General features: G+C 43.6%; 1 protein-coding gene across 3 annotated transcripts in view; it reads right to left on the bottom strand.

Annotated features, from left to right (window-relative positions):
* pla2g7 (phospholipase A2, group VII (platelet-activating factor acetylhydrolase, plasma)) overlaps positions 1-25,677 on the bottom strand; it is a 112,233-nt gene that overhangs the window by 18,355 nt on the left and 68,201 nt on the right. For all 3 annotated transcript variants that reach the window (XM_078541567.1, XM_078541564.1, XM_078541565.1), the window contains exons 6-8: positions 16,686-16,863; positions 14,003-14,116; positions 10,489-10,580 (exon numbers count right to left, since the gene is read on the bottom strand). In XM_078541567.1, coding sequence (XP_078397693.1) covers positions 10,489-10,580; positions 14,003-14,116; positions 16,686-16,863 — 384 coding nt within the window. The remainder of the gene's footprint in view (positions 1-10,488; positions 10,581-14,002; positions 14,117-16,685; positions 16,864-25,677) is intronic.

Here is a 25,677-nt window from a genome sequence, read left to right on the forward strand (position 1 = left end):
GCGGGAAGCTTTAAATTACCCGACTTAGCAGCCCTGTCTCCATATAAATGGACCCCGTATACACTATTTTCGCTCCAGGGAGAAGTCGGGAGCGGGATCAAGTCAGGCCTGCCAACCCAGAAGCAGTCCAGAGGCATCCAAGAGTTGGGGTAGGCTGGTTAGAAGTCCCACATGGTTCTTCAGGTCTTTAGCCCAGTTGCATTAAATGCTGTTAGGACCTCTAGCCCTCACTCATTGCCCTAGTTCTATCCATACCCATACCCCCTCATATATCCTTCCAAACCCACTTGCATCTTCCATGCCTATTTCAGTCATTATAAACAGACCCCTGCTGAACAGGTCCATTCTAGTGTCTTAGCTCTTGGATTCATTATGCATGCTTGGTTATCTGGCAACTATATCAACAGAACCAGATGGCCAAACACCTGCTTTCTACTCACACATTTAACTCTGGGGATGGGGACATGAATCCCGGAATTGGGTCCCACCTGCCATTTTAAAAGGCTTCTAGAGTCAGTTGGATTCCGTGAAAATCCGGGCCAATGTCTCTGGTCTGTGACCTTTCATCAGTTCTGATTTGGAATGATGATGATTGCCTGATATTTTCCTTTTCTTTCCAGTTCATCTTCTGTTTTGCAAGACATCGGGGGTAGTTAGTACAGGAATACATTGTGTGCCTCCTCCCCAGCCTCCCTGAAAAAGGACTTGCAGCTCTAAGCCTCTAAAACTGGCTTCCAGTTCTAATGTGATATTGCTCTTACTTGTGTTATTTCAAATGGTTAACTTCCCATTAATTGCAGCTCGCTAGTGATTAAAATGACAAGTGTTTCTCCTCTTTTGTTAACAGGTCTGGTATGTAGGTGATGCAACCAAATTTTACTTAAACCAGAATAATGCTGGTCAATGGCAATTTCTAGTTACAATCTTTTAAAAATTTTTACAGTGACTAAAACTGAACCCAGTTTCTAATTGTGGTCCAATTAATGTAGTGTCATTATTTTACCATAACTTCCTTACATTATTTGTATTTTCCTGTTCTGACTATAAATCCCAAAATGTTAGTATTTTTATATATTAGTTCACGCCATTAACTAGACATTGAAAGTGGCATGTCTTAATACTCACAGGTGCCTTTCTAAGCCTTTATATTAATTTATTCAATTTAATTCATTGTAAATTTATGTCAGAAATTGTTTTAACATTCAACAGTGTTTCATTTATGCAGTTAAACAGCGCATAACTGATTTAATCTTCTTGAAAATCTGCTGCTGCATCTTATCTCTCCTGCTGCCTTATTATTTTGCTGTCAGGAGTGTGACCAAATTGCAGTTTACTTTGCTGCCCAGGTAATTTATGTGGATGACAAACATGAGACAAAGCACTGACCCTTCTGAAGATTCACTGAACACTGCACATTCCAACATTACTCTCCTCTCTCAAATGCTCTCTTTCCTATAATCATACTGCACAATTGTACAACAGGATAAGCAGATAATGGGTAATAGCACAAAGTACTTACAGGGGAAAAAAGCAGAGCTAGAAGCTCAGGAACAGAAGTTTGTTAAAACTGGTTAAAAGTTATACAGAAGTGCAGAGAAACCCTGGAAGGATGAGTCTTATTCAGGATTTTAAGCATTTCACTAAAAGTTCCAATATTTATTTATTATTCACAGAATCACACAGTGCAGAAGAGGCCCTTCGGCCCATGGAGTCTGCAATGACACATGAGAAACATCTGACCTACCTACCTAATCCCATTAACCAGCGCTTGGCCCATAGCCTTGAATGTTATGACGTGCCAAGTGCTCATACAGGTACTTTTTAAAGGATGTAAGGCAACCCACCTCCACCACCCTCCCAGGCAGCGCATTCCAGACCGTCACCACCCTCTGGGTAAAAAGGTTTTTCCTCGCATCCCCCCTAAACCTCCTGCCCCTCACCTTGAACTTATGTCCCCTTGTGACTGACCCTTCAACTAAGGGGAACAGCTGCTCCCTATCCACCCTGTCCATGCCCCTCAATCTTGTACACCTCGATCAGGTCGCCCCTCAGTCTTCTCTGCTCCAATAAAAACAACCCAAGTCTATCCAACCTCTCTTCATAACTTAAATGTTTCATCCCAGGCAACATTATTAAAAATGTTGACTAGATTGCACCATTTGCATTGACTCCTATGCATTTTTGAAGAACCAATATTTCAATATTCTATGAAACATGCCTTGAGGTGGTGCTATTAATGGCTGGTTTTGATTACAAATGTGTCATGGTGATATTAGCTTGAAAAGCCATGTTTAGCCGTCTTACTGAATTATCCTGAATTTCCAGACACTTGCCACCAGATGTCTCTTTAACAGTCTCTTGCCTATGCCCACATAAGTAAGCTCAGCTGAGCTTTCTGTCTTCTCTCCCCATTTACACAAGTTTATCTTCCTTGCTAACTTGATTCTTTTAGATCCATTTCCAAATTCCCTTTCTTGAAACTTTGCTCTTGTTTAGAATCATTTTTTTTTGTGTTCTCAAGGTATTTCTGTGCCAGCATGTTCAAACATGGTGTTCCCAAAGGTTTGCAAACCTGTCTGTTTACAAAATCCTCCATGTTTTACCCTCTCCAGTTTTCCATTGCTCCCTGACCTGAGTCCAGTCTTCATCCACTCTCTTAACCCTGCTTGATCTAAATACATGTACTGTGGGAGATTAACTAGCATATTAAAAACAAGAAAGCAGTTAGAATTCTGAAAAAGTATTAATGGGTTTAGGAATAAAACAATTGAAAAATTAAATGAACATATTTTCCTGGAAGTATTCACTAACTTATTAAATATTTCTGTACTGACATAACTCCTCTAGGCTTAGGTGATGTATTGGGTAGAAAATTTATGTCATTCTCTCCAGTAACCATTGATAAAAATTAGTTCAATTTCAAGGCAAACAAGATCGAGTGAGCTTGGGAAGGGGACTCAAAGACCCCCCAACCCACATTGATCTAAAATGTTTCCAAATAAGTTTAGTTTAGAAAGAGGGAGAATCTCTCCAGCAAAACAGGCTTAACCAAAGTACAGCCTGCTAGTTGCAATTATATTCAAACATGTTTAGAAAGACCTTCTTGTGGACAATTTATAGATAGCCAAGAATAATCCCTTTGAAGGTAGGTTGTGACCACAGTTCTCATTTAATTTCACTAGAGTCATCTCCTTCTCACAGATGGTTGCAGGAATGGATACTTAAACCACAAATTGATCATCCTGCATTGTGCACTGTGAAACAATTTCCATATGGCATGAAGAATTGGGAAAGTTTCTGATGGACAGTCATTGGCCTGAAATATTACCCTACCTTCTTTTCACTGTAGATGTTTCCTGACTGCTAAGTGTTTCCAGCGTTGTGTGTTTTTATTTAACATGTCCAACATTTGCAATATTTGGTTTTTTGTAAGTTTCTCAATTATGCAGTATCTACATATTGCTTGAGAAGACTGCCTGGGACAGAGGGGGCATGCTGCTCACCCACCCCGACAAGTCAGTCAGAAACCAATCAAAGAAGGAAAGGTCCGTCTCTCAGCAATAATACCTGATTGTTGCCTCCCACAGTGTAAGTATGGGACCCTGATTAGCCAGCAGCTCTTGCAGTTCCAGCAGTGCCAGAGCTCTGTAGTGGCTGCTGCTGGGACTGTAAGCAGACCCAGGATGAAGGCCCCCAATCCATCCTAGACTCAGGTAATTCAGGGGTATTGGGCAGAGAGGGATCAGGCACCTTAGGGAGGGAGGGAGGGAAAGGGGTGTGGGAGTGTGAGCATTCGCAGCGCAGGCGAGGAGGTGGTAAGGGAAGGTATTATCTTCAGGTGTTGCCTCCAATGCGCAAAGGGCACCCCGCCACCAGAACATAGTATTTCCCCTTCCTTCCCTCCTTTTTAAAAACTTTTTTTGAAAGAACAGGCTTCCCACTCCTGCCTGCCTGCCCATGCCAATCGTGTTATGGTGTGGGCAGCTTAATACTGGGGTGAATTGGCATATTAACAAGCTCAATCGACCCTTAATTGTTTACATATGGTGGTCAGGCTGCCGATTTCAGCACACTCCCACCCCTGTCCTATGGGGGACAACTCGGGGTGGGCAAGAAGGTTGTGGGCTTGCCACTTCTCATATTTTACATGCCATCCCCTCGCCCGCCACTGCCGAAAGCACAACCGGCAGGGGCCTGTAAAATCCAGCCCTGTATATCAAAAGTAGAAGCTAGATTTTTTTTTCTTAAATAATGAAATGATAATTTCTTCAAAAGGTATATCTCATGTTCAGAAAGAAAAGCAAAATACTGCAGGTGCTGGAAATCTGAAACAAACACAGAAAACGCTGGAAAAACTCAGCGGGTCTGACAGCATCTGAGGAGAGAAAGTCAGAGTTAATGTTTCGAGTCTGTATAACCCTTCAGAGCTAAAGAGAAGTAGAAATGTGATCTGGGAAGAATGTCCTGCAGTCAGCATCGCGGTGATGCAGTCTAGGAAGAGTGTCCTGCAGTTTGCATCGCGGGGAAGCAGTCTGGGAAGAGTGTCCTGCAGTCAGCATCACGGTGATGCAGTCTGGGAAGAGTGTCCTGCAGTCAGTTCTTGTTGAAAATAACAAGAGTGACATCACAAGACAGCGCGAGAGAGTGGCAGAGAGATCAGAACCAGCGCGAGTGCGGGGAAGCTTCAAAAAATTACGTCAGCACAAAGGTGAGAGCTAATTGGTGAGTAGTAGGAAAGTGTTTTTCTCCAGTTTTTTTCTCCTGTTCAAAATAGATTAAGCTAAGGAAAGGTAAGAGTTCTAGTTTTTATTTAAAGTACATAAATAATTTAACATTTTTTTACTGTATTTCACTTAAAGTAAGGGTTTTTTTTCAACTAGAGGCAGGGTAGGGCAGCTTAATCCCGTGTTATGTACCACCTGCAACATGTGGGAACTCCTAGACACTCCTTGCGCTCTGACCGACCACGTGTGCAGGAAGTGCCACCAGCTGCAGCTACTTGAGCTCCGAGTTTTGGAGCTTGAGCGGCGACTGGGGGCACTGAGGTGCATCCGCGAAGCTGAGAGTTTCGTGGATAGCACGTTTTAAATGTGGTCACCCCACAGCTTATGGAAGTGCAGACAGAGAGGGAATGGGCGACCATCAGTCAGAAGAAAGGCATCAGGTAGGTAGTCAGGAAATCCCCAGGGTGCATCTCGCTTGAGAACCATTTTTCTGTGTTGGAAAACAGTGAGAGTGACGGTTCCTCTGGGGAATGCAGCCACGCTCATGGCACTGCGTGGCTCAGCTGCACAGGGCAGGAGGAAAAAGAGGGGAAGAGCAATAGTGGTAGGAGACTTGATAGTAAGGGGAACGGACAGGCATTTCTGCAGCCGTAGACATTACTCCAGGATGGTATGTTGCCTCCCTGGTGCCAGGGTCAAGGATGTCACTGAACGGCTGCAGGGTATTCTAAAGAGGGAGGGTAAACAGACAGAGATTGTGGTACATATTGGTACCAACGACATAGGTAGAAAGAGGGATGAGGTCCTGCAAGCAGAATTTAGCGAGTTAGGAAGCAGGTTAAAAAACAGGACCTCAAAAGGTAGTGATCTCTGGATTACTTCCAGTGCCACACGCTAGTCAGTATAGAAATAGGAGGTTAGTCCAGATGAATGCGTGGCTGCAGAGATGGTGCAGGAGGGAAGGTTTTAGATTTCTGGGACATTGGGACTGTTTCTGGGGTTGGTGGGACCTGTACAAGATGGACGGGTTGCACTTGTACCGGAATGGGACCAACATCCTTGTGGGGAGGTTTGCTAGTGCTGTTGGGGAGGGATTAAACTAAATTGGCAGGGGGATGGGATCCTGAGAGGAGGTCCAGCAGGGGGAGATGCACAACCAAAATTAGAAGAGAGAGCAAGTGAGTCTGGAAGACATAGAAATTATAGGCCAGTTAAGGCACAAGGGAGTTTGGCAAGGTTGGATGGTATTTATTTTAATGCAAGGAGTCTGGCAAATAAGGCAGATGAGTTGAGGGCACAAATTAACACATGCAAGTATGATGCATTGCTGTCACAGAGACATGGTTGATAGAGGGGCAGGATTGGCAGCTCAATATTCCAGAATATAGGGCCTTCAGGCGAGACAGGGAAGGAGATAAAAGAGGGGGGGGTATCGCAATATTGATCAAGGCATCAATTACAGCAGTAAGGAGGGATGACATCTTAGAAGGCTCCTCAAATGAAGCCATATGGGTAGAACTTAAAAACAACAAAGAAGCAATCACATTGCTGGGAGTGTGCTATAGGCCCCCAAACAGTCAGAGAGAAATAGAAGAGCAGATATGTATGCAAACTTCAGAGAAGTGTAAAAATAATAGGGTAGTAATAGTGGGGGATTTCAACTTTCCCAACATTAACTGGGGTAATCATAGTTTGATAGGTTTAGAGGGAGTGTAATTCTTAAAATGCATCCAGGAGAGCTTTTTAAGCCAGTACGTAGAAGGTCCTACAACAGAGGGGGCGGTCCTGGACTTAATTTTAGGGAATGAAGCCGGGCAAGCGGTAGGGGTATCAGTGGGGGAACATTTTGCAGATAGTGATCATAACTCCGTTAGATTCAAGGCTGTTATGGAAAAGAACACGGATCGGCCAGAAATCAGAGTTCTAAATGGGGGGGGAAGGCCGATTTTAATAAGATCAGATATGATTTGGCCAGAGTGGACTGGGAGCAACTACTTTTAGGTAGCTTTTAGTCAGAGCAGTGTGACTCATTCAAGAAGGAAATAGAGAGAGTACAGGGCCAACATATTCCAGTAATGATAAAGGGTGGGACCAACAAATCCAGGGAACCTTGGATGTCAAGGGATATACAGGATTAGATAAAGAGAAAAAAGGGAGGCTTATGGCAGATACCGAGGGCTCAAAACAGCGGACGCCCTGGAGGAGTATAGAATGTGTAGAGGGAAAGAAACTTAAAAAGGAAATTAGGAGAGAAAAAAAGGGGCATGAAAAATCATTGGCAGGTGAAATAAAGGAAAAATCCAACGTTATTTTACAAGTACATTAAGAGTAAGAGGATAACTAGGGAAAGAGTAGGGTCTATTAAGGACCATAGTGGTAATTTGTGTATGGAGCCGGAAGATGTAGGTAGGGTTCTAAATGAATACTTTGTGTCAGTGTTCACAAGTGAGAGGGACGATGTGGGTATGTAAATCAGGCAGAAGGACTGTGATATAATTAAAGAAATTAGCATAGAAAGGGAGGAGGTTCTAAGTGGTCTGGCAGGCTAAAAAGTAGATAAGTTTCCAGGCCCATTTCCAGGATGAAATGTATCTCAGGCTGTTGGGTGAGGAAGGGAGGAGATAGCAATATTTTCAATAACTCTCTGGCCACAGGAGAGGTGCCAGAGGACTGGAGGACAGTCAATGTGGTACTGTTATTCAAGAAGGGAGGAAGGGTTAAATCAGGGAACTACAGGCCAGTCAGTCTAAACTCAGTGGTGGGAAAACTATTGGAAGCAATTCTGAGGGACAGAATTAATCTACACTTGGAGAGGCAGGGATTAATCAAGGACAGTCAGCATGGTTTTGTTAAGGAGAGGTCATGTCTGACCAATTTGATTGAATTTTTGGAAGAGGGGACCAGGCATGTAGATGAGGGCAATGCATTTGACGTAGTCGACTTGGACTTCAGCAAGGCTTTTGGTAAGGTCCCACATGGGAGACTGATAACGAAGGTAAGAGCTCATGGAATCCAAGGCAATTTGGCAAATTGGATCCAGAATTGGCTGAGTGGCAGGAAGCAGAGGGTGATGGTCGAGTGGTGTTTCTGTGACTGGATGACCCACTTGTCCAGTAGGACTCCACAGGGATCGGTGTTGGGTCCCTTGCTGTTTGTGGTATATATAAACGATTTAAACTTGAATGTAGGAGGGTCAATCAGTAAGTTCGCGGATGACCCGAAAATTGGTGGGGTGGTAAATCGTGAGGAGGAATAGCCTTAGATTACAGTAGGATGTAGACGGACTGGTCAGATAGGCTGATCAGTGGCAAATGGAATTTAATCCGTATAAGTGTGAGGTGATGCACTTGGGCAGGATAAACAGGACACGGGAATACACGATGAATGGCAGGATCTTGGGAAGTACTGAGGATCAGAGGGACCTTGGTGTGTATGTCCACCAGTTCCTTAAGGTTGTGGGACAGGTAGATAAGGTGATTAAGAAGGCATATGGGATTCTTGCCTTTATTAGCCGAGGCATGGAATATAAGAGCAGGGAGGTTATGCTGGAACTGTATAAAATGCTGGTTAAGCCACAGCTAGAGTATTGCGTGCAGTTCTGGAATCCGCATTATAGGAAGGATGTGATTGTACTAGAGAGAGTGCAGAGGAGATTTACCAGGATGTTGCCTGGGCTGGAGAGTTTTAGTTATGAGGAGAGATTGGATAGCCTGGGGTTATTTTCCCTGGAGCAGAGAAGATTGAGGGGGGACATGATTGAGGCGTATAAAATTAAGAGGGGCATAGATAGGGTAGACAGGAAGGAACTTTTCTCCTTGGTGGAGGGATCAATAACCACGGGGCATAGATTTAAGGGAAGGGGCAGGAGGTTTAGAGGGGATGTGAGGAAGACTATTTTCAGCCAGAGGGTGGTGGGAATCTGGAACTCATTGCCTGAAAGGGTGGTAGAGGCAGAAACCCTCATAACATTTAAGAAGTATTTGGATGTGCACTTGCGATGCCATGGCATACGAGGCTATGTGCCTTGTGCTAGAAAATGGGGTTAGAATAGTTAGGTACCTGTTTGACTGGTGCAGACTCGATGGGCCGCAAAGCCTTTTTATGTGTGGTAGACCTCTATGACTCTATGATGGAATTTATACCATTTAAGGGGGTGGGGGGGTGGGGGTGGTGGGGGGGTGGTGGAGCAAGTGTAACTGGATAGAAGGCCAGCGATAGGTGCGAGCAAAAGAAAGATTGACAAAGGTGTCATGAACAAAAGGACAAAGTGGGTGTTAATGGTAGTGTAAGGGCTAAAAAAGGTGCTGATAGTGACAAAGGTAAGAAAGCAGAATGTGATAATAGCAGAACAAGGGTAAGCACTCTGAAAAGAACATGAACAAGTAATAGCTGGCTCTTGTGGGGGCGTGGTGGGGGGGGAATGGGCAGTGGTGCAAAAAAAAGGATCAAAAATGGGATAAAACGGAGGGTGATAAAAAGTGATAAAACAGTGAATAAATGAACGAATGAATGACACAGACTGGAGGAACAGCACCTCATCTTCTGATTAGGCTCTTTACAGCCTTCCGGACTTAACATTGAGTTCAACAACTTCAGAACTCTCACCTCCATCTTCACCCCCTTTTTTAAATCTCTTTTTTCAATGTTCATTTTTATTTTTTTAACTACTTATTTTTAATTTCTTATTCATTTTTATTTTTATTCATTTATTTATTGTTTTATACCCTTTTTATCCCATCTTAGATCCATTTTTCCCACCACCACTCCTCCCCCACCACACCCCACAAGGGCCAGCTATTAATTCTTCATATTGTTCTTTTCAGAGTGCTTACTTTTATTATCACATTCTGCTTTCTTACCTTTGCCACTATCAGCACCTTTTTTAGCCCGTTCACTACCATTAACACTCCCTTTGTCCTTTTATTCATGACATCTTTTTCAATCTCTCCTTTGCCCCCACCTATCGCTGGCCTTCTCTCTAGTTTCTCCTGCTCCACCCGCCTTAAACAGTATAAATTTCATCACATTTCTACTTCTCATACGGACTCGAAACGTTAACTCTGTTTCTCTCTCCACAGATGCTGCTGGACCTGCTGAGTTTTTCCAGCATTTTCTGTTTTGTCTCATATGAATGCAGTTTGGCCACAAAAACTTAAAAATTACACTTCTTTAAAAAAGCATTTGAGTGGTATAAATATTTTATGCAAGTAACATGATGGAATGAACATTGCCACTTGTGGGAAACCAGATTAAGAAAGTTTGTAATTTTTAAGCATTAATGCCATTTGAATAGATTATGTCCCACACACACAAGCTCATGAGTTACTTAAAATAAAAACAGAAAATGCTGGAACCCGAAACATTAACTCTGTTACTCCCTCCACAGATGCAGCCTGACCAATTGAGTATTTCTAGCATTTTCTGTTTCTGTTTTTATTGCCGATTGCCAGAATCTGCAGTATTTTGCTTTTTCGTGTGAGTTATGGTCAGCTTTGCTTAGAGATACTTGTGTCACACAAACGATATTCTCCATTTGCAAACTTCAACCAATTTTACAAGTCTATAATGAAATTTTACACTTGACATTTGGCAATGTTATTTTATTTGAACTAGAAATAATGAAATATAGCTTAAAGCGCATTGATTGAAGTCTCAATTATCTATTAGCAGACAGAATATAGTAGGATAGCCATGACCCCATGGAATACTTAAGACATTTTCTACCAATAAATTTCACGGTATATTGTACCAGATTGTAACTTACCGAAACCGATGGTCTTTGCTGAGTGAATCAATAACTGTGGCTGCACCAAATGAGTGGCCCATAATAGTTACTTTCTGCAGGTCGAGAGAGTCCTACAAAACAAGTGGTTTATTAAAGCTCGAACAATATCATGTTACTATTTTAAAATATGCAATAGCATTGTTTTGAAGCATGTTATTTTGAATCTATTGCTTCTAATCTATGGTCAGTACATTTCCTTTAAGATATATCCCCAGCCGTTTAATTGGTAGCTCAAGTGTTTTTCACCCGAGTTACACAACATCCAACTAGAAACTGGTTTTCCAGCCAGCTCAAGGTCATGGCCTGGATTGTTTTCAATGAAACCGTGGCATCACTCTCCCTCAGTGTCATTACAAGAGTGAGCTAGCATAGAAGAACTCTGAAACCTGACAAATCTTTAAGCAGCCCAGAGAATTCAGTCAAGATGTTTGCATCTTTTGCTAATTATAACACAAGGGAGTACTTTGAACAAAAAGTACTTTCTTTATGCCACCTCTTTTTCATAGTTGCTGTTCAGCTAACCTCTGGACATGTAGCCAATGTTACAGTACTAAATTACATTCATTGTAAATACAGCTATTTAGAAAACATGTGCAATTTCTGCTTTATTGCCAACATGACTCACTGCTTGATTGTTTTGAAAACTTATGGGAGTGCTGCTTGCCAGAATAGATGGTTTGCACGAATCCCAATTTATTTATAATTAAACATACAAGTTGTGACACACCTATGAATTGTAAAGTAAACCATTGCTAGGCTTGATGAATATGAAAACACGTCATTCAGCGGTCTACTGATAATCACTGTATGTCTTATATGAGAAACTTTCAATACTTTCCTGTTTAATGCTGGTTCTTGAATGCTTTTTCTGTTTACAAAAGTAGTTTGAAAATGTGAAAGACTGAGTTTGAGAGAGGGTGGATACAGAACGGCAGGAGGTGGGGGGTGCGGGGAGGGGGTGCGGGGAGGGGGTGGTGTCACTTTGCATGCTTGAATGAGCATGACATGAGAGAATGGTCGTAGGATAAATAAAGGTGGTGCAAATGGAGGGATAGCAAGTACAAAGAGGGAAAGTGAATGCACAAAAAAGTGAGGTGCAAGACAGTACACAGGTGCATGAGAGAGACGTGTACAGGCAGTTATAGGAGTGTGCTTAGGCTACAGAACAAGACCGTGTGTAGACATGGGAAGAAGAAAATGTATCTGGGTACATACAGGGGAAGGGAGTAGGTGTACTGGAATGACAGAGTAGATGTGCACAAGTTGATTTCTGGCCAACACCAGTGGTAATGGTCTCAAAACAGGTTTGTTAAAACCAAAGCTGCCATTTTGAAGGGATCTTTCTTTAGGCAGCTGGAGCATCCACCTGTTTCAGACAGTAGATCTCTTGATTTTGCAAACTGGTGACTCATTTATATAGTTTGGACCTTGATTACGATTTTTAGGGACAAATTGGAAGAGCTTGCACTGCACCTGCTTTGACTACATATCCTAGCATTGAGCAGCCTAAACAGCAGCCCTTAGAGGAATCACTGCTGTTCGCTCCATCGGTGGCCCCAAAATGCTTCCAATGCTTAACATTTGTGAAGCCAGATGGAGCAGGGGTGTTTCACTTGGCTCCACAAAAATACAATGGGCTACTACTGGAGCAGGCACAGCCCCCTTCACTTGCCTCCCCCAGACTGGCTCAGCACAGGTGCTAACTGACTTTGTGCAGACCTGAGAGCGGAAAGCTGAACTGGGATGCCATTTTGCACCAGTTGTTCACCAGTTCCATTTAAATGAGACTGGAGTCTCAAAATGGCTCTGCACCCTTTCCAACAGAACAGTCACACACCAGGGAAGGTAGAGACAGCAGGCAGGATCTTTCAGTTGGCAGCATTTCCCATCTGCCACCTGATAAGTCAGCAGGGATTGTACCCTCACTCATCACAGCAGCCCCATAGCCATTTAACGCTCCCAGGAGTGTTCACTTGTTAGAGGCGGGACTTCCGCCCCTCAACAGAGCTGATGGCCAATCAGATTGGCTGGCAGTTCTGTCGCCCCAGCAACGGCACTGGCAGCAATGGCCTGGACTGGGACTACAAAAAATCCCCAGATTCTAAGCCCCTGAGTTCAGGACCAAGTTAGCGTGGGGGGGGTGGTCTCATGGCAGAGGGGAGGGGAGATGCATAGGAAGTGAGGAGAGGGCGGTGGGGGTCTTGATGAAGAGCCTAGAAAGATGGGGGGAGGGGGGATTGTGACCACCTGCAAGGGGGTGGACCTTGGGGGCAGGGGGTGTGGGTGCGCCAGGCCTCATGTGGAAAGGGTGGCTCTTGAGGGAGGCATCCGCCCCTTCCTGCCTGAGGCCCAAAGCAGGGTAACCTGCTGGGCTTCCCCCTCGCCCCTGAACTCCTCCCACCAACCTCAAAATCGAGGTTGGGCAGGAAGTAGCACTGGGGCAAGGTTGACCCTTGGCCTCGATGAGCCGGGGGGAGGGGGGTAGATGGGGAGGATGGTGGGAAGGCCACCCAGGGAATTTTATGGGACTGGTCCCACCTAACGAGGGACCGTAAAATTCTGTCCAACATATGAGATGTGTGAAAGAGAGCTCACAGAATTAGCAAATTAAGAAAGGGGGCACAAGAGAATGTGTACAAAAAAAATGAAATGCCAGTGAAGACAATAGAATGACAAATGCAAAAACGACAGGGAGGAGGAAATCAAAGACAGGCACAGACCCTTGTCTATTTTTAATGGAGGGGTGGTTGCAGTACAATTGTTTGGTCTGACAGTTTATAGGACTTTGTTGGCAAGTTTCAAAGAAAAACACAGAAAATCTTCAGTGGAATAGTTTTAAGCTGCCTTGTGTCAAGTACTTTCAAAAACCGCAACCACAGAACGCATATAATGTTCTGGCCAAGAGGAAATGCATGTCTATGCTCCCTCATGCATATAATATATTCACCAAAAGCAGAACCTATAAAAATCATCTGATCTGGATATCGCTGGTAAGGCCGGACGCTATTTGTCATTCCTGGTTTCCTTGATATATCACAAAAAGGATATAGAAGCACTAAAGAAAACTGAGAGGGCACAGCTATCAAGAAAGACTGAACAGGCTGCACCTCTTTTCTAAAGAAAACAGCAGATTGGATGATGACCTGATAGAGGTCCTGAAAGTTACGAAGGTGGTTTGATAAAGTAGATGTAGCGAAGATGTTTCCATGAAACTAGGAGCTGTAAATAAGATAGTCAGTAATAAATCCAATAAGGAACTCAGGAAAAACTTTACTTGGCGTGGTGAGAATGTGCAACTTGTTAGTACATAGGACAGGCCGCCTACAGTGCAGACTGGCTGAGACCAGCAGGTTTCTTTCTCTACAAAGGACATGGGACTGCAGTAAAATTTGTCTCTTTTGTTTGCAGTCTGAAAAAAATAATTCCAAATATTCAAATTGGATTTGACTATGTGTTCTCAGTGTTATTAATCCATGTTAAAACATGTTCATACCTTCATTTTAGTGAAATCAAATTTTAGTGGAAATATATTGTGGACCGGCTTTCCCATGTTTATATCAGTGAGCAGATTCAAGGTCCTGATGCACTCTTCTGCTCTCTGATGAACCTGCAAATTACAAACAACAAACTAATTAATGAGAACATTAGCTACTTTAAAATGGTTTCAGAAAACTAAAGATTATCAAGTAATACCTTTCCACATATAGAAAACCCTGCCTAGACTTTGTGCAGTGATTAACCTACTTGAATGGTATTAGTCACTAAATAATTAAAAGTTAAAATGAATTGATTAAAACTATTAACGAGAGGCAGTCATAGCTTGAGTTCGAACGACTGCACCAGATGTGCTCTGTGTCCACACATCTGCAACTACAGACAGATACCTTGCTTTGGCAGAAGATTTGGTGTATGCAAAGCCTTCAATTCCCAGAATAGCAGCGAGTCTGCTGGATATTCTAGAATGTGTGCGTTTTTAGATACTAGCTTATGATATATATATATTTTTAATTCATGGGATGTGGGCGTCACCGACTAGGCCAGCATTTATTGCCCATCCCTAATTGCCCTTGAGAAGGTGGTGGTGAGCTGCCTTCTTGAACCACTGCAGTCCAGGTGGTGTAGGTACACCCAAAGTGCTGCTAGGGAGGGAGTTCAAGGATTTTGACCCAGCGACAGTGAAGGAACAGTGATATAGTTCCAAGTCAGGGTGGTGTGTGACTTGGAGGGGAATTTCTAGGTGGTGGCGTTCCCATGCAACTGCTACCCTTGTCCTTCTAGATAGTAGTGGTCGTGGGTTTGGAAGGTGCTGTCTAAGGAGCCTTGGTGTGTTTCTGCAGTGTATGGTACACACTGCTGCCACTGTGTGGTGGTGGTGGAGGGAGTGAATGTTTGTGTATATTATTTACATGAAAATAAATCAAATTAGTTATTTCAGTTTGTGTTGCTCTGGTTTGGCATGTGTTGTTTTCCACCATCTGATAGACTTAAAGCAAGGTGGAAAGTTTCATAAGTCCCAGTATATGGATTACCACAATTAAGGTTAATTGTTATCCCTGGGCTAAGTTTTATCTCTCAAAGGGCAGAATGCAAACAGAACAGATTTTAAGGGGTGGCAATAGATCTGAATGAAAAACAATGTTTCAAAAGTCTGAGATTCAAGTGTCCATAAGGTGGTAACCTCTTTATTTTAAGATAATAAGTTGTAGTGCCTTGGGTGTCCATGTTATTATGTGTTTACTGGGGCGGGGGCGGCAAGGGGGGGTGGGGGGTGGATTTTATGGAGCCCACAAAAGTGGGAAATTTGAGGCGTGACTTAATTAGGTGGGATGCGAAAATTCAATTTTCTGACTGCGACTTGACCCGCAGAGATAAAATCAGCGGCTTGTTTGTGGTGTGTCAAGCACTGCTCCAGCCTGTGGCAGGTTCATATTTGTATGCTGTGTATACTCATTAGCATTGAACTTTGTAAAATTATGGCCTACCCGCAAGGTAAAGTCAGTGGTGGATGAGAATCTTGTGACATTCGGTTCACAATCATTTAAAGCCAGTGGGCTTTGTACAGTTGTGCGTAAGGTCAGTATTTTTCCTTGTTTAACTCTATGACACAAGGGAGGGGAGCAGGAGAATGGACCCTTGCATGGAGGCTTGGGAGCGGCAAGGATGAGTCAGTGGTGATGTGGCGGGGGGACGGAGAGATGCATTTCTGCAGTGGGATCAGGGACATACAGGAGTGGAAGAGGGATCCAGAGGAAGACAGAAGGTGGGGTTGGCAGCGTGGAGGACTGAAGTGAGAAGGGCCTAGCATCCTGGGTGAGGTGGAGATAGTCAGTCAAGGTAAGAAAATGAAGGGCCTGAAGGCCGGCATCAGCACTGTCCAAATGTACATCTATCTCAGGGTGTTGGCTGGCAGAGTCCTTACAGGGCATTGAGTTGACCTACAACATTTGAATTACCCCTGCTGAGAGTGCTCTGGGACAATGTCCTTTACAATAAAGAGGGCCAGCTGACCCTGCAAGTGCAGCCAAATCCCACAGAGTGGACAATGGACATTAATATGAATATCTCTTAAAGAGTGAACAAAGAACACAACATTATTTCTTCCACAATAAAGGAAATATCCCTAATTCCCCTATAATCATCAATGTGTGGCAACCATGTGGCATACTAGAACACTTAGCTCTCTGACTAAGCTCGTCTCGACAAATAATGATGCTGCACACTGAATAAAGTGGAACCAATGTAACGTGAAATACTTACAAGTGCAATTTAATTTTGAAAAACACCCATGGCACCTTTGTGCTCTCAAGTCTTACGTTAACGTCAGTGTAGTTGGGCAGTAAATTTGTGGCTGTGGTGCAGAGCTGTTTGACCTTTAATGGGCTGCCAGTAGATGTAGCATTTTAAAAAAAAATTCATTCATGGATATTTGGCATTGTCAGCTGATGGCAGGTTTCGCCAATAAAAAGCTTCCTCTACTTCTAAATCCAACGTGTTTTGCATGCATGCCTCTGGCACTTATAATCGCGTGGGAAGTGGCAGAAAGAGAGAAAACAGAAGTGGAGCATTATTCTAGTTGCGATGTCAGGAATGGCACATTTTTGACAAAGTCCCAGCCACTGTCTCCACAACAGAAGTCATTTACTCCAGTAAGCAAGAACAATTTCACATGGCCTTACCTGGACATTCCGTAATAGGAATTCTTGTTCTCTCCCTTTAAGTGGTTTATAGTAAAGCCATTTCATCTGCAACTGATCTAAAGGAAGTGTTGAGATGGTGGATGAGGCAGCTTCTCCTACATCATTGACCGTTTTAGTTTTCTCCTCAAAGTAGTAGGTTGCTGAAGCTGATCCATCCCTGAAAATGACCAGAGGTAATATTATTTTCAGAAATTTTATTAAAAAGTAGACTTCATATATTCAAATTGAATTTTTGATTCGGTTGTTGAAAAGTTCAGCCATGATCTTATTGAATGGCAGAGCAGGCTTGAAGGGCTATATGGCCTACTTCTGCTCCTATTTCTTATGTTCTTATGATCTATCAAGTTGTCCTTGTGTTTCTGAAACTTAATTTAATGATGACTCACTTCTCCATAGTCACTCCCCAAAGCAAAACAGTAGTGCACTCAGTAACAATCTCGTACATACACACATGCTGACTGAAATCCTTTGATATTGGGACATTAAAAACATTTAATCATATCGGTGAATGACCTTTATGTACTGTTAATATAATGCAAGATTGCGCACATGTACTAATTTATTAGAACGGCATGGAGCAAAAACTCAATTCTTTAACAATTTAAAACATTGTAGAAGATTCCTCAGAGACATCAGTTTCCATTCTGTTTTTTAAACAGCCTATTAAACTAACACTAGTCTCTTTTACTAATGACCGCTGTCTCAGGTGGGCGGTTCATATTTGTAACACTTTACAGCAATGTTAAGTTTATAAGATTGTTATGTTTTGGTACAGTATCATTAACTTAGGCTAAAATGGTGGAGTTAAGGGGTCACGTGACCTGCTCTGAATTCTGCTGACAAAAAGCCTGTGTGACTTGGTTGTTAAAGGTTAAGGGGGTGCGTCCAGGTTGTCTTACTGGGGAGAAGGAGTGAGGCATTCACATCTGTAAAAATGACCAGGGCGGCTGTGCTGAAGGCTGATAGACTTAGACTCCAAGTCCCAGTTAGGAATGTCAGGTTTTATTAATAATTATATAATGGTGAATGCAAGGCCCATTGATTCACATTGCCATGGAGATAGGATTTGAGCAGCAAAGTTAATGGGAAGCCATTATAGGATTGGGTTGCAGGTTTTCCTAAATATCACTGAACCTCACAGACATGATCACTTTGCGAGAATGAGAGAGAGAGATAGAGAGAGAGAGAGATAGATGGAGAGAGAGAAAGATGACACAGCTAGTTCTGAACCTTAAACAGAGAAAATGCTGGCCTTGTCAGTCACTACGCAAAATGCGATGGAAGCTTGCACTCAGATTGAAGAGACAGAGTTCATGAGGAATTAAAACGAAACTGGAAAAATCACCTATAGTTTGGCTAGAGGGAAGAATCTCTAATTTGTTCCTCATCATGAAAGTCAGTTCTGGGATTAAGAGTTGTCCAGCTAGGAGAGGAAAAATAAAAGAAGCAAGCCAGTGGCAGCTAAGAGTCACTTTGGACAAGTTAATCCAAATTAGTCTCATGGCAGCCATTAAGGGCTGGTAAGCATGTCATAAATACCTTGTTAATGATTTATAGGCCTGACATGAAACACAACCTTACAGCCCAGAAAGCGAACAATGTAACTGGAGTCTCACTCCCCCAGGTAGAAAATTAGTCCTAGAGATTTTACAAACCTTTTATTTGCAGTATTTTTGTGTTAATATTGTCATCCATATTCCTGTTAATGTTAGAATGCAATATTTTCAAGATGCAAATCAGTTTTGACACTTAGATTTCATTCAGAAAATAATTTTGGGATACAGTGGGCCGTACCTTCCTCGGAGTGGCAATTGGCATCGGATTGTCCGTGCCCAATTAATTACATGATTGTTCTTCCGATCCTATCACGCCTGACCTTCCGACTCAGGCCGGGTGAGATCCAGGCAGTGCAGCACATCCTCGAGGCCCAGTGTCGAAGTACAGCTCCGCCAAAGTGAAGGAGGGCAAGCTGCCTTTATTTAGGGCACTAGCTGCCGTAAACCGGGTAAGGGGGGGTGGAGGGGAGTGGTGGGGTGGGGGTGGTGGTCGGTCGGGGGGGTCAGGTGTGTCTCCGCTGGGGTGGGCTCATGGGTGGGTGTAGTCAGCGGGTGTGGGGAGTCACCTGGTGGGTCAGGGGGTGTGGGGGGCGGGGTTGGTCTGGGTCTGTCCAATAGCTACCCAGAAGTAAGAGGTTTTAATTCTTCTAACTTTTTCTGGGTAACTATTGATTTAACACAGTCAGAACCATCCAAAGTGTGTGATTTAAATTGCATTTTCAGATGGTTCCCAATGTAGGGCAAATGCCCGGAGGAAGTTTGCACATTTGCACGATTGCCCTGCAAACACTTACCTAGGAACTTCCAAAAGGGATTCCCCAGCGCACCTTTGGGGTACACCCCAATACAACATGAGGGAGCTCGAATTTACGGCCCAGTATATGAATAAGAACGGCCCAGATTTTCACCATGATGAACAGGCTCCCCGTCATGGCGAAAATCCCAGAAATGACTGGAAATTCTAAATGCTGCGCCCAAATGTGGCATTTCCCATTTTCGCGGGGACAGGACTGGAGTCAGGCTGGGGCTTGCGCATGCATAGCTTTACGGAAGCAGCTACCCATTTAAATCATCAGCTGCCTCCATTGAAATGGCCAGGAGTGTGAAACCCGAAGTATGCAGATTATACCAGGTGTCAGCAGGTCTGAATTTGGTGGATTCATTTGAATAGTCAGGGTACACATTTGGGCAGGTAAGGCACTCTTTGGATATGGTCCCCGGACCCATTGGGAGATTTAAGGCACCCTTTGGCGGTTAGGTGAAAAGGCCAAGTGGCCGTTGCATTTTTTGGAAGCTTCATCCATGGGCGGGATGAGGTTTCCAAAAGCAAATAAAAATAAAAGTTTTACAATTGAATTTTGAATTAATAACATGTCCCTACTCATGTGAAGTTTGTGCTCGCCCTCCCCCCCCCGCCCACACAGGCAGCGCTCAGCGCTGATCGCGTTTCACGCTGGGCAGATTTTAATTGGCCCACCTGCATGAAATCGCGGTCCGGTGCCAGTCGTGGGTGGGGGTCGGCTTCCTGACTGCCCTCCCCCTGCCCCCGCTGAGCCCGCCCGCCAAAGGCAAAATTCTGCTCTTGGAGTCAGGTAGACTGCAAGCTTGAAATTATCAAAAGGAACTAGGTGTAGAAATGTGCTTGAAATGCTAATGAGTAAACATGGCTGCTGGCTGAGCATGTAAGGTGTGAAGAGAATTTGCATTTTCAGATAAGTGAAGGGATTTTTCGGATTTCAAAGGGATGTTAGTCTGTTTACAACTAGCCAGAGAAGCAGTGTGTTTATTTTTCCCAAAGGTTACTGACAATATTGGCAACATGAATGTTTTTTATATCATGGGGAATATACAGTTCCAAAGACATATGGAACAATGGAATTTACATATTAAGGAGAGAGAAACATATATAAAGAGCATGAAAGGCGAGGTTGTGAGGGCCATGTAAGCTCTAACAGGAGTGTGTAAGACAGCCTTAAAGAAGCCTCCAGCCATTTGTGCATAAGTCTGTTATGTCTAGTAACTAAAGTTGGAGAAAGCCATTTGGAATTCCACTGTTGAGTGGGTACTGTGTTAACTTGCCAGGTTTGTTCTTAAATCTAAAATCTATTTTGGACTATTGCCTTAAAGGTGTGAAACTGGGAGTCACGTTAATTAGGAATTTTAGGAGTTGTTATAGTATTAAGTAATCGTTGTCTTATGTATATGCTTGAAATCTTTTATTTAAGACCATAGACATGGGAGCAGAAGCATTCGGCCCATCAAGTCTGCTCTGCCATTCAATGAGATCATGGCTGATCTGATAATCCTCAACTCCACTTTCCTGCCTTTTCCCCATAACCTTGATTCCCTTACTGATTAAAAATCTGTTCTTCTCAGCCTTGAATATACTTAATGACCCAGCCTCTACTGCCCTCTGTGGTAAAGAATTGCACTACACTCTGGGAAGAAATTCCTCCTCATCTCTGTCTTAAATGGGCGACCCCTTAATCTGAGATTATGCGCTCTGGTCATAGACTCTCCCACAAGGGAAAACAGCCTCTCAGCATTTACCCTGTCAAGCTCCCTAAGAATCTTATATGTTTCAATAAGGTCACCTCTCATTCTTCTCAACTCCAATGAATACAGGCCAAACCTACTCAACCTCTCCTCGAAAGAAAATCCCTTCATACCCGGGATTAACCTAGTGAACCTTCTCTGGACTGCCTCCAATGCCAGTACATCTTTCCTTAGATAAGGGGACCAAAACTGTATTCTAGGTGTGGTCTAACTTGTGCCTTGTATGGTTTTAGCAAGACTTCCTTATTTTTATACTCCATTCCCTTTGAAATAAAGGCCAACATTCCATTTGCCTTACCAATTACCTGCTCAACTTGTATGCTAGTTTTTTGTGATTCATGCACAAGGACCCACAAATCCCTCTTTGCTACAGCTTTCTGAAGTCTTTCTCTATTTAAATAATATTCAGCTCCACTATTCTTCCCACCAAAGTGCATAACATCACATTTTCCCACATTATATTCCATCTGCCAAGTTTTTGCCCACTCACTTAACCTGTCTATATCACTCTGTAGACTCTGTGTCATCCTCACCACTTGCCTTCCCACCTATTTTTTGTGTCATCCACAAACTTGGCAATAGTACATTCACTTCCCTCATCCAAGTCATTAATACATATTGTAAATAATTGTGGCCCCAGCACTGATCCCTGTGGCACTCCACTAGTTACATGTTGCCATCCTGAAAATGACCCCCTTATCCCAACTCTATTAGTTAGCCAATCTTCTATCCATTCAAATATACTACCCTCATGGTTAAGTCGTCTTATGTGCGGTACCTTATTGAACATCTTTTGGAAATCCAAATATATTACATCTACTGGTTCCCCTTTATCTATCCTGCTTGTTACCTCCTCAAAGAATTCTAATAAATTTGTCAGGCATGATTTCCCCTTCATGAAGCCATGCTGACTCTGCTCGATTATATTTTGTATTTCTAAATGCTCTGCTATTACATCCTTTATAATAGACTCTAACATTTTCCCAAAGACAAATGTTAAGCTAACTGGCCTATAGTTACCTGTTTGTTGTCTCTGTCCCTTTTTGAATAAGGGTGTTACATTGGCAGTTTTCCAATCCTCTGGGATTTTCGCAGAATCTAATGATTCTTGGAAGATTGTTACCAGTGCATCCACTATCTCTGTAGCTTCTTCCTTTAATATCCTAGGATGCAACCCATCAGGTCCAGGGTACTTATCGGACGTTAGCCCATTACTTTCCTTGGTACCTTTTCTCTACTGAAAGTTATTGTATTCATTTCCTCTCCACCTTTTGCCCCTTGGATTATTTAGTATTTTTGGAATGCTATTAGTGTCTTCTACTGTGAAGACTGATGCAAAGTATTTATTCAACTCCTCTGCCATTTCCTGGTTCCCCATTATTATTTCCCCAGCCTCATTCTCTAAGGGGCCTTTGTTCATTTTGGCCTCTCTCTTTTTTATATATTTAAAAAAGCTCTTACTGTCCTTTTTTATATTACTTGCTAGTTTACCCTCAAAGTTACCATTTTGTTAATAAATATTTTAATTTAAATTTTAAAATCTCTAAAAATCTTAGTGGACCCATTACTTCTGAATTCAGCGTACGCATCTTCTCGTAATAAATACAAATTGCAAAACCATTGTGATAGCGTGACCAAGTTTCCCTTGGGGATTTGATCTGCCTGGCACACATCATCTGCTGCGTCATAACAGTTCATAGAGCCCGGAATTCGGACGCATATGTCTTGCCAGCTGCTCATTATTCTCATCATAAACCTCTTAAGGGTCATTACAACGATTCCCAAATACAATTGGGTTAATTTTTTTCTTACTTTTCCTTTGTTTTTTCCTCTTAATTTCTCTTTCTGTATCTGATCAGACTCTAATTCACCCTATTTTCTTCTCCACTGTTTGTTCATTTCTTTTTAAAATTTATTGGCTAAGGAGATAAGCTACAATGTTAATGAGATTTCAGATGTGACGTTAACATCAATGTGCCATTATCAGTTCGCAATTTGTGACAGAAATATGTTATCTGAAGGGTGAGGTGAAAAAGTCAAGATCAGGTTGCTCGCCACAAGATTTACTGCTCCAGCAATTTCTGGGCCATAGTCAAGGCTAATTAAATATGTAATATCAGGCCTCTTAGGGAACATACAGGGAGGAATATAGCAGCACAGGAGCACAAAATACCATCACAGTCCATCTGGTTTGTCTCAACTACTGCAACATTAAAATCTACTGACTGAATATTCTGGGAGATTCTCCCTTTTGCTCACAGTAACATCAGCAGAAGGGTCAGGGAAAATCCAGAAAAACTCTATTTACATCTGCAACATAACCATAAAAATTAATATTTACAGCAGTAACGCAAGTGAGAGCAGCTGACACCAAACATACATATATACATACAAACAAACATATGAATTAAAAGCAGGAGTAGGCCACTTGGCCCCTTGAGCCTGCTCCGCCATTTAATAAAATCAATTTCAGATTCTCTCCCCGATAAACTTTCACCCCCTTGTTAATCTAGAATCTATCTAACTCTGTCTTAAAAATATTCAAAGATTCTTCCTCAAAAGGCAGTGGGAGCAGAGGGTTCCAAAGACTCACGACCACAAAATAATTTCTCCTGATCTGTTTTAAATGAGCGACCCCTTATTTTTAAACAGTGACCCCCTGTTTTAGATTCTCCCAAAAGAGGAAACATTATCTCCACATCCACCCTGTCAAGACCCCTTAGGATCTTAAAGGTTTCGATCAAGTCGCCTCTTACTCTTCTAAACTCCAGTGGATACAAGCCTAACCTGTCCAGTCTTTCTTCATAAGGCAACTCGTCCATTCCTAGTATTCGTCTGGAAAATTTTCTCTGAACTGTTTCTAATGCATTTACATCCTTTCTTAAATGAGACCAATATTGTACGCATTATGCCAAATGAGGTCTCACCAATGCCCTGTATAACTGAAGCATAACCTCCCTACTTTCGTATTCAATTCCCTTGCAATTAACGATAACATTCTGTTAGCTTTCCTAATTACTTGCTGTACCTGCATACTAGCCTTTTGTGATTCGTGCACTAGGACATCCAAATCCCTCTGAAGCTCAGAGCTCTGCAATCTCTCACCATTTATATAGTAAGCTTCTTTTTCACTCTTCCTGTCAAAATAGACAATTTCATATTTGCCCACATTATACTCCATTTGCCAGATCTTTGCTCACTCGCTTAACCTATCTATATCATTTTGTAGCCTCCTTATGTCCTCTTCACAGCTTACTTTCCTAATTTTCTTTGAGTCGTCAGCAAATTTAGCAACCATGGGCAAAATTTACTGTCTGTCAGGCAGGCTGTGCGGGAGCGGGCGCGGGTGAACCCAATTGTCGCCCGCGATTGGGTCTGCGCCGCCATTTTACGCGGGGGGGGGGGGGGGGGGCAATTAAAGCCGGCCCAGCATGAAACACAGCTCCCGAGGACAGCGGGAGTGGGCTGGCGGTGGCGGGACTGCAATGACCGCTGGGTCCAATGGCGACCTGCCGGCCTGTTTTAAAAAGCTCCTGCAGCCTTTCAAAGGCTGCAAATCATGGCCAGTGGAAGGGCTCCCCAGAGCACTGCTGGTGAGCAGGCCAGGCAGGAGGGTAGGGCAGGGGGGCACTGTGCCCCTCGTTTTTCCAATTATTGTCTTGCTCCCTTCCTCGAGGAGGTGGAAGCACGGCAGGAGGTCCTCGTACCCTAGGACGGGAGGAGGAGGCCCCCCCCCACATGACCAAACCTGCTTGGGAGGAGGCGGCGGAGATCGTGAGCTCCCGCGATGTGGTGCGACGCACCTGGATCCAGTGTTGCAAGCACTTCAAAGACTTGTTACATCCAGGAAGGGTGAGTACCATGTTGGCATTGGTCACTTAACCCAGCAGGTAGGCTTTCCCCCCTGGCCACTCAACCCCCAAGTCTGAGTGCAGTGACTGCATTGAATCATTGATGGCATGTGTCCTTCGCTGGGTGGGACAGCAGATATTGCCCATGCTGAGGTCACCCTGAGAGGGCGGTGATAAGATGGGTTCTGTACCCGCAGCACATGGCACAGCGACACCCACATTACTGTTTTGGAGGCAACCTGGAGGAGCTGCACCCAGGTGCAGTGCTGGAATTCCAGGACATGTCAAAGTCAGGGTGATGACATGCTGGGAGGGGAGCTTCAAGGTGGTGTGGCACCGATCGATCTGCTGTCCTCTGTGCTCCACATACTTGTGCCTCCTTGCTATGGAAGGTCAGACCGTTTGGTGCCTAATGTGATGTAGGCAGCATTTGGCCAAGGGGGAGGTGGTGGGGGGGAAACAGGCCTAGCACCTTTGTGTGAGTGTTCGGCAGCAGCCGGGTGAGGAGACACTGGAGCCCTGCAATGTCCCACTCTGGTTGGGGTGGGCCGTGCACGAAGAGAATCCAGGTACAAGTGGCACTAATTAATGCTCTTCTCTCCTTTTCAGGAGAAGAATGCACATAATGCCGCCGAGTGGGTGAGGACTCGCGGAGAGCCGGCCCAGGTGGCGATTCTCAGCTGCTTTGAGCAGGAGGCCCTAGATCTGGAGAGGCGCCATGCGCCCAGGTCCACCGGTGTCAGTGAGGCTGGGGTGCCAAGGGCAGGTATGTTTGCCCAGCACTGAGGTCACCATTGTTCTCACAACAGCCATGGCAGTGTTGAATGTTCAGTGATTGAAGTTTGCAACATGGCTTGACCATTGCTTATGGAAGGATGAGTGCAAAATGATCCAAGGAACAGGGATGCACATTGACATTGTCTCAATGTTAACTGATCCAATGTCCTTGTTCTTCCTTCCAGCATCAGTGGAGCAGGACTGGGAGGAGGAGCAGCAGGGGCCCCCTCT

Source organism: Cetorhinus maximus, chromosome 5 (genome assembly GCF_964194155.1).
Source record: "Cetorhinus maximus chromosome 5, sCetMax3.hap1.1, whole genome shotgun sequence".
Taxonomy (NCBI): Eukaryota; Metazoa; Chordata; class Chondrichthyes; order Lamniformes; family Cetorhinidae; genus Cetorhinus; species Cetorhinus maximus.